This window comes from Montipora foliosa, chromosome 2 (assembly GCF_036669935.1).
Source record: "Montipora foliosa isolate CH-2021 chromosome 2, ASM3666993v2, whole genome shotgun sequence".
NCBI lineage: Eukaryota > Metazoa > Cnidaria > Anthozoa > Scleractinia > Acroporidae > Montipora > Montipora foliosa.
The window spans coordinates 57,317,302-57,327,301 of record NC_090870.1 but is presented as its reverse complement, the minus strand read 5'-3'; the positions used below and the strand labels follow the sequence as shown (position 1 = coordinate 57,327,301).

Genomic DNA, 10,000 nt, shown 5'->3' with positions numbered 1-10,000 from the left:
CTGGTTTCTTTATGAGCTTCCTCGCCACTAAATGTTTTTAATAGCGTATTATGATATTTCCATTGATAATACTGAGAATTTTGGCAAAATAAGCTGAAAGCGAAACTCAATTTGCACAGGCGATTAATCAACATCTGCATGCAGTATTTTGGGTATCTAGTTGCATGATAGCCCACCGTGCTGTTACACAATTATCCAACTATCAATGCTAATGCATAAAGAAAACTTCAGCCTGCCAATTTTAAACAATCGCGGTAACTTTCATATCCGCGAGTAACGACAGTGGCACTTTGATTATTTTTGTTACCTTGAAAACATGTTAAAAGATCGGCTCTCCAAAATGAGCGGTTAGCAGTTTCACAAATGGCTTTTCGGGACTTTCGAGAAACGGGGCCCAGGCCCCAGTTGTCCAAAGGCCTATAACCTTACTCTCTACTTGCACAAATCCCATAATACATCTCTTTTACCACCCAAAAATTTACATTGGCATTGTTTTCGATTTCTCTTGGAACATCTTCATGTCAACGATTATGCAAAAGTTTGGGGGGTAAAAGAGGTGTATTGTGGAATTTATGCAAGTAATTTGCTATCCGACAGTTTCAATCGGTGCAAAGATTTTACTATTTGCTTAGGTAACCGTGGATACGCAAGCACTAAGCGCATGCAAGTGACTGTTTTTAGTATCCCTGTACGGTGGTCAATTTATATTATCAACTTCGTTGATAAAACCAAATTTTTGTGTACTACTTCCCCACCGACGCAGCACCACAGTTTCTTTAGAAACTACCCGCTTTATTCAAGTGACTGAGGCGCATACAAACATTTTGGCCAATGTTTGATGGGAAGTAAAGTTGGTCAAGTTTTCAATCACGTGATGAGACGGCCATGTTGGTGCACAAAACAATAGCAAATTATGGCTCATGTTTTGCATTATAATAGACTCAAATTCCCAAAAGACTTTTTCCCCTATTTTTCTTTGCACCAACCCGGCTGCTGTGAAGTCAGGTAAAAACCATCTATGTAATAAAATTGGATACTGACTTATCCACTGACTAAATTATCCGGCCGTTAAACAAGTTTTGGACGTGCCTGTCTTCCTCCTACCATTTCTTGCCAGTGATTACTTCCATCAATGGGCGTGCTCCATTAGTTTACCTTAAAATAACACTATTACATAGTTGTTGGGAAGGGTTCAGTCTCTTCTTCGACTTTGCCGTGATCTTACAGATCTCGTTGGCATACAACACTTTTGGTAGGTAAAGAGTCCGTAAGAGTTCGACTTTAAGACATTTAAAGTTAGAGATCTTGCTACACTTTCACACAGATTGCATCGTCATCTTACACCTTTGTTTTGTCATAACAAAACAAAACAAATCGGGTTTTATGAGAATAGACTGCTTCGTTTCCGGATCCCGTGAGGAATAGTTTGAGACACCAATATGATCGCCGTTTTTTGCTAAGGGACTCTCATATGGTCAACATTTAGTCATTTGAAAACCTTTCAAGGCACTTGTATTAACCATTCAGTGTAATCCTACGCTTCACGTCCCATATAGATCATTCCGTACCATAACTACATTTTTACGACCCTTGGTGCCCATGGGGCAACTGGACCGACAAGCACAGCCGGATACAAAGGAACCTCATTGGAAGGTCAAGTCATTTTAGACAAAGGAATTCAAATATGGACTGTTCCCGTGACAGGAACTTACGTCATTGAGGCCTGTGGCGCTTCCGGTGCCAACGGCACTGATGCCGCTTCTTTATTGCTTTGGAAACTAGGTGGTTTAGGAGCAAATTTCAGCTTGTTCAAGGAACTCAATTAAAAGTCTTAGTGGGTCAAGAGGGGGGTACAACTAAAGATTTCCCTGATCAGCCAGGGGGAGGGGGTGGCGGGAGTTTTGTCACTCTTATGGATGACTACCCACTTATTATTGCTGGTGGGGGTGGTGGTGGAGGAGCAGCACGTGACAAATTCAAAGACGGAAACTTATAATAACGTTACTAAATACTTAAACTGTCCAGATATGCAGCAATCACTCTTTCTAAGTAGAATACCTTATTATAGGAAATCAACGTTCCTTTGAAATTAAGGTATTGGAAATTATCACGACTTTCGAATAAAGAAAATTAACGCGAAGGAGGAGGTAGAATTTCACGATAAAGGAAATTAACACGATTAAGACAGTTGGTGGTGACCACTGGAACAAATTCATTCAACAATGGTGCAAAAAAAATCACTGAACAAACTGAGCCCCATGGTCAACAAAACAGTTCTCAAAATTCGAATTAATGCAGGGGTTAACGGAAGGAAAAGCCAAAAAAAAAAACCTTGTACCTTATTATATTGTATTTTATAGGTGTCATGAATGTCTGGAAAGGTTTCAAAATTAGGGTTAAAATAATGGAAATTAAGAGCGCGGAAATTAACGCTGCACTTAATTAACGTCGCGGAAAATAACGCTCAACATAATTAGCGCGACTCAGGGGAGGATGCCCACCCCTTGCACCCTCCCCCTGGACCCGTCCTTGCACAGGTTCCTTTAGATAGTTAAAACGTAGATAGAAGAAAAAACCATGTGACTTTAAGAAAAGAAGGAAGAACAATGGGACCAACCTTATTAAACCCAGGCTGCAGGTCCATTTGAGCATAGTTAATAGAGGGGAATGGCTATGAAACCCGACAAAGTTCTTTGTTGTAGGTTTTTGTTCTCTTTTTTGGCCTTGACCGTGCACAAAACACAATAGCTGTTTACTCCGTACTGAGGAACTAACCAATAGAAACGTGTTTGTTACGTAATTCATGCATAGTGTCTGAGCGCAAAACAAAAGGTTGTGCACGGTCGTGGACTTTCCAACCTAAATCTTGGCATCTTTGTTTGCTCCTTTGATGATTGCCGAGCTTCCAAACCATTCCCCTCTTATTAACTATGATTTGAGCATCAAATTGAGTTAAAAGTGGCAATGTTGAAGACGTTTATACCTATAAAATTCTTTAATGATTGACGTAAAAATTGATTGCCTAACACAGATAAACTGGCATTTCTCTTGTTTTCAAGATGGAACACCTTTTCGTAATGTTTCAAGTTTTTCCAATCAGTTTGCATCAAACTTTTCGTTTGGTACATTTTGCTGAATTGATGGTTGGTATCTGACGTCACGGCGGCCATGATGGTGTACAGAACAATGCAGTAAAATGTCTTTGGGAATTTGACTCTATTCTGATGCAAAACTTGGGAAGTTCCCAAAAGACCTTTTCGCTATTGTTCTTTCGAACAAGATGGCCGCCGTGACGTCACGTGCAATCAAACGATTTTCTATTGGGGGTTTTCATCTGACGTCACGGCGGCCATGTTAGTGTACAGAACAATGCAGTAAAATGTCCTTTGGGAATTTGACTCTTTTATTATGCAAAACGTGTGGGGCCATTTTCAAGTGTTTGTGCACCAACATAGCCGTCTCATCACGTGGAAGCAAACCAAGAATACGTTTATACCTATCTAGCCCTCTCTAAATTATTTGAATGATGTAAACACTTTCTAAATTACTACAAAATTAGACATAAAAATTGACAATTGCTTCACACTTCTCTTGTTTTCCAGAAATGAGCTTTGGCTCTCCGTGTTCCATAACGAAAGCCTAAAAGAAAACACTGAAAAGTTGGCTAACAATCAAGAGCCATATTGGCGTAGTTTATGGCCTTTCGCCACGACGAGTACTTGCCACTAACCAACTCGCTACTACAGTTTCATCAAACTACAACTACCGTTATAAAGATGTTTTTTAGTAGCGAAATGACAAGTGGCGAGATAAATGGCACCTTTTGCGCGCTGTAGAAATTTGCTTTCAAAGCAATTTTAAGTTTATGATTTTCGACGAGATAAACTTGTAGAAGAGACACTTCGCCTTTTAGTCAAACTCATTCTTTGTCTCGTTCCAAACCTCGGGGTATTCATGTTTTTGGACAGTAATTCCAACAAAAACGAACACAAAGTTTTATGCAAGTTTGCGCATTTCGCAAACGTTCTAACAACAACAACCCAACAAACATAAAATGCCAACGAAACATCAAGAAGCGACAGCCATACTAAAAAACTACCTCAAGCTCTTCCAAGGAAGTGGTTCCTTTCTCAATCTTCGCTCCGATACCTCTGTCATAACTTTTTCAACGCTCCTGAAAAAAACAATAAACGGAATTGTCAAAAAAGGTTTACCAAACATCGCCGTCGAAATTTCTTACGCCACTTCCAAGTATATTATAAGAAGGACTGCTCACTGCTCACTCGAAATATTCATAAAATATATCACAAGAAGCACAACCCCATGGCAAAAAGGAGGGTCGCTCCTGCTGTTTTCGGAAAGACCCGGAAACGAAGTTTTGAAAGGGTTAATTCACATCAGCCTCAATTTCATGCTCGTTTCAACAGGAAACTGGCATATTGACGGACAATGAAACGCTGTCGGGCCCATTGAGTGTCCACTCAGACGCGTTAAAATTGCTCCATGCGCGTGAATATCCTTTTGAACTCACCTTGACCAAAGAGTCTAAAGTCGCGTCTTCAATGAGCTTGGCAGCATTTTTTAAGCCACGAGCAAATGAGTCTATGGCACCTAAAACATTGAAACGCTCATACTAAATTAGAATACAAGAAATGACGACAAAACATCCGCTGATAGTGGGTCACATGCAGGTGAGTAAACTTCGACTCTTAACGCGAGTTCAAGGGTGAAGTATCTGGTGGGAGGGGTGGGTGAAGTTGGGAACAAGGGGAACTGGTGGGTTAGGAGGCGGCAGAGAATATGGCGCGAAATGGGAGAAGAGCCAAATTTGAAACAGAAGAGAAAAAGGAACAATTTGCTAATTTTGCGACTAAAAGTCAGAAAAGTCAGAAAAGTCAGAAAATCATTTAACTCTACATGGAAATACTAAAAGTCCCCTAGTCTTGTTTTGGTAAAGTAGTTATGGACCAACCACGAAGCAAACCTTTCTTATGGAGAAAGTAACAATTCACCTGATGATAATACCTGCTCATTCCGGATATCAGGTTGGTTTGGACAAGCTTGGGCTCATTGGTTCATTAGCTTAATGAAATAAAATCGCTCAAAGATGCATTTGGTTGGAGAGGAGAGCAGCCAATTTGACGAGACTTTCCAAAACTAGGGCCTTAACGTCACCCTACAATAAAGGATTGCAAGTATACAAAAATTTGGTTTTATCAACGAAGTTGATAATGTAAATTGGCCACCGTACAGAGATTCTAAAAGCTGACGTTTCGAGCGTTACAAGTATAGCCGCCATCTTGTCTCACTAGAATGACTATGCCCCCAGGCTTAGAGTCCCAGCGTGCCGCCGGGGTGCTAGTTCCAGATCTACCCAGTAGGATACTACAAGCAATTACATGCTTACAAGAGAAAATGAGGGGACAGAGAAGGAGGCTCCCGGTCCAGCCCTTGGGATATCTCATGTCCACGAAAGTTATTTTTAGACGAGCGGAAGTCTTCCGAGAAGTCCGCATGCAGGCCAACCTCGGTCCGATGTTTGAAAGAAAATATATATTCATCAGCCTTCCACGTGCGCCATCATTTTCTCTTTTCACTAAGAACCTGAGAGCGAAGCAAGACTGCATGCGGACGTCTCGGAAGACAGACTTCCCGTTGAACAAAGACTTCCGTTCGTCTAAAAATAACTTTCGTGGACATAACATATCCCGGCCAACGCCTTGAGCCTCCCTCTCTGTCCCCTCATTTTCTCTTGATGCTTACCAATATGAGCAATGAACATGTCCTCAAGGTGTGTGGATTCACGGCGAATTTTACAGTCAAAGTTTAGCGCACCCAGGCGCCAAGCCACCTTGTTCAATAATTGCCTGCAATTGAACTGGTCTAACAGACCTAATATATCTCTTCTCGAGTTTATTAAAACACTCAAAAAGCAACACATGTTTTCAAACAACAAGCTGGGAATGCGAAAATTAACTATATTTCAATTAGGGTACCTATCAGAGTGTAGTTTAAGTGCTATCTTTATTACATTATTCCCAGGTAATCAACCTGAGAATTATACATTCTTCTTTGGTTATGCTCGACAGAGAAAAGATGTCGTCGATGTATCTTTTCTAAAGAAGTAGCTTGTATTAACTTAGTTTGATGATATCTGTTTCAACTGCAGCCATGAAAATGTTGGCAGAGGATACTGTGGTTTCGAGCATTTGAAAGTGTTTTTTCCCGTGAATTTGAACAAGAAAGAATTTGCTTTCAAGATAGGGCTCAACAAATCTTTGAGGAATTGAGTAGGACGGTATCGGAGGGTTGTATTTACGGAATGTTTCGTATGTTCCATAGACATTGGTGGAGCAGGCGCTTAGTAAGCCCAGCCTCACTATCTGCTTACAAAGGTAATTAGACACATAATATAGAAGACCAAAAACCTCATTTTTAACGCACAAATTATAGCACTAATTGGGTTATTCAAACAGGGGCAAAATTGTATCGTTTTATTGAAAACTACAGCCAAATTTTCCTTTTAATTTCGTGTTATAAACGTCATTCCGAAAAATTAACTGTGAACCGTCAAAATGGCTTATTTTTAACCGTCAACCGTCAAAGGGGACCCCCCTCCCATTGAGACCCTCTTAAACAAATGGGGCAAGGTGAATTTGGCCCCGCTGGTCTTCCTCCCACTGTCTGCTTGCCAGTTAATAGCGGCCGCGTGGTAGCAGATTTCTTCCTTCTCTTCTTTCGCCGTGATTACTTCCATCAATGGGCACGTTCCATTAGTTGATTTTATAAACGAGGCCAATACATAGTTTTTGGGAAGAGTTCAGCCTCTTCTTTGTCTTTACCGTGGTCTTACAGATCTCGTTGACATACAAGACTTTTTGGTAGGTATACAGTCTGTAAGAGTTCGACTTTAAAACACTTAGAGATCTTGATACACTTTCACACCGACTGCATCTTCATCTTACATCTTCGTCTTGTCTTTACAAAACAAAACAACTCGTGGGTTTTATGAGAATAGACTGCTTTGTTTCCGTATACAGGGAAGAATAGTTTGCGACACCAGTATGGCCGCCGTTTTTTTTGTTAAGGGACTCTCAAATGGTCTCTAATTTTACATGTCTCCTTCAAGGCGCTTGTATCAGTCAGTCAGTGTTAGGAACCTCCCTATGCACTATATCCTTGAGTCAATTTTGCGCGTATCTTTGTATTTTTAGAAATGAGGGCTGGTTTACAAGTCCAACGCAGTCATAAGCACAACCAACATAAGCAGACGCAGTAGCGTTTGATAATTGGTACCTTTCGTTACAACAAAGGCACTAATTAACAACAAGTCAATATGCCTGCGCATGTTGCTTAAGTTTATGCTTGCGTTGTAAGTGTAAACCAGCCTTAACCTTTTACCAGGAGATTCATATTTACGTCAATTTATATCAAATAGCCTAATTTGCACACACTGTGTTTGTTATTTTTGTCTTTATTTGACTTTACTCTGATTGGCCATTTTAAACAGTGCGTGCGGTCGAAGAACTCGTGGCGTTCTAAATGTAGAAAGATAAGCGCAAATGTTGTCTCATAGGGCCTGAATGGGAAAGGCAACCTCCTACTCATGGCCTCCTGTCAGTTTGTAATCGTATGCTTCACGTCCCTCACAGATCGTTCCAGAACGTAAATACATTTTTACGACCCTTGGTGCCCGCGTGGCAACTGGACCGACAAGCACAGCCGGATACAAAGGAACCTCATTGGAAGGTCAAGTCATTTTAGACAAAGGAATTCAAATATGGACTGTTCCCGTGACAGGAACTTACGTCATTGAGGCCTCTGGCGCTTCCGGTGCCAACGGCACTGATGCCGCTTCTTTATTGCTTTGGAATCTAGGTGGTTTAGGAGCAAAGATAACAGGGACTTTTCAGCTTGCTCAAGGGACTCAATTAAAAGTCTTAGTGGGTCAAGAGGGTGGTACAATTGCCGAATTCCCTGATAGGCCAGGGGGAGGGGATGGCGGGAGTTTTGTCACTCTTATGGATGACTCTCCACTTATCATTGCTGGTGGGGGAGGTGGTGGAGGAGCAGCACGTGACAATTTCACAGACGGAGACCCAGGTCAGGCAACAAGAAACGGGTCTCAGTGTGGTGGGACACAGGGGGGTGGAGGTCAAGTCTGTAATGCTCAAACGGGTAAAAGAGACCCAAGTTTTCCTACTGGAGGGGGAGCGGGGGTGTTAGGAAACGGTAATTTAGGGATGGCACTTGGGGTAGCACCCTTGAGTTTTGGGAACGGTGGAATGGGAGGAAAAGGTCCGTCAGCTAACGGAGGCTTTGGTGGGGGATCATTTGCGTTTGCACTCGGGGGAGGGGGTGGTGGATACTCAGGTGGGGGAGTATTCGGTACTGTCAATAAAGGTACCGCGGGGGGAGGAGGGTCCTACAATGTCGGTAAAAATCAGGCAAACGAGGCTGGTATTAATAAAGGAGACAGGAAAGTTTTCATAACGTTAAAAAGAGATTAGTACCAGACGTTAGGGTATGATGCTCGTTGCAACATCCCTGACTAAGCCGTCACGTCCAGCCTGCAGCGGTTAAATGAGCCAGGCTACTCTTTGGAAAAGAATGCACCTCGCTTCCAGGGTCTCTCTTTTTCTTCCTCTGCACGGGTGATGACGTCGTTTTTGGCTTTCTTTATTAGCAACGATAAATGAAAATAAACCAGCTGTACGTCTGTGTTTTAGCGGCTAACCCTGTAATCCACCACTAAAAAGAAATTTAGTTAAAGTATACTCAATGGAATGGAAGAAATTTCAATGATAGTTAATAAGGTGGTGAATTTTAATTTTATTAAATGAAATGAATAAAACAAATTTTTGCACTGGTGATACAGGCATGCTTGCGAAAAACGGATTGTTTATCACCAGGGTTAAACTTAAAGAGCATCTGCAAACGACTTAAGATCAATATTACCGTAAACTTCCGAAAGTAACGACCCCCGGAAATTAACATCAATTTTTTGTGGTCGCCAGTAAATCCCGAAAGTAGCGACCCCCACCCCCCTCTGAAAGTATCAACCCTCCCCACCCAAACGTAGCGAGACCAAGTTTTTTAAATTGTATACCCTATACCATTAATTTGTCAATCAATAGTCAAAATTTTAATGTACAATAATATGTTCGTGCAGTGTCACGAATTGCTCACGATAAAGCACTTTAATTTACAACAAGGGGAAGCTTTATGCCACCATTCATCCTTGACATCAGTTCACTGATGTAGCGATGTAATAAAGAACCACCGTAAACCGGTATAATTTCGTATTAACAACAGAAAGGTTTCTTCAAATTGAAATTGAAAACTCTATATAGTTTTTTTTGCTGTATTTATCATTGTTATCTTCCTTTTATGAAACACAATCTATACATTTGAAATGCATATAAAACGTTGTTCTCTTTTTAATTTTACGGTTGTTCAGTCTTTTCAGTTTCGGAAAAAAAGCTCGTGCCAGCTCTATTTGTAAACGATTTTTGTTTCCCGAGAGTAATGACCCCCTGAAAGTAGCGATCCCCAAAGGCTGCTAATTCCGAAAGTGAGGAGGGTCGCTACTATCGGAACTCTACGGTAAACCGAGGACCTAGGTAGCCTCTATCGCATGCAGGTGAATACTCATGATAAATACTGTTAGGACTAAAATGTCAAGTGGTGGCACGATCGCAGTTTTAGGATCAATAAAAAATTGAAACTGATAAGAAACAGAGTTTGCAAAATAGAAAAGTGAGGCTCAAGCCGCACTCAAGCCCGGAATTTTCAGCCTTTCACGTCACTCTTTGAGTTTCTCACTTAGAGGGTGGACATGCAAGCTCTCGGAGTGGATGATTCATGAATTGAGAAACGTTCATCAATTCTTTTTTTCATTTCAACTTAATATTTACTTTTAACTTTTTAATTTTAAAAGTTATCGCTCAGTGAAGTTAATGAATGTATAGTTACCTAAGAAAGTAAAATAAATATTTAA

General features: G+C 41.0%; 1 protein-coding gene across 1 annotated transcript; it reads left to right on the top strand.

Moving 5' to 3' along the window:
• The first annotated feature begins 6,640 nt into the window (after nt 1-6,640).
• Nucleotides 6,641-8,510, top strand: LOC137991872 (leukocyte tyrosine kinase receptor-like). The gene is made up of 2 exons (XM_068836904.1): nt 6,641-6,712; nt 7,653-8,510. Exons 1-2 carry the CDS (start codon nt 6,641-6,643, stop codon nt 8,508-8,510), a joined length of 930 nt encoding a protein of 309 aa, XP_068693005.1.
• The last annotated feature ends 1,490 nt before the right edge of the window (nt 8,511-10,000 follow it).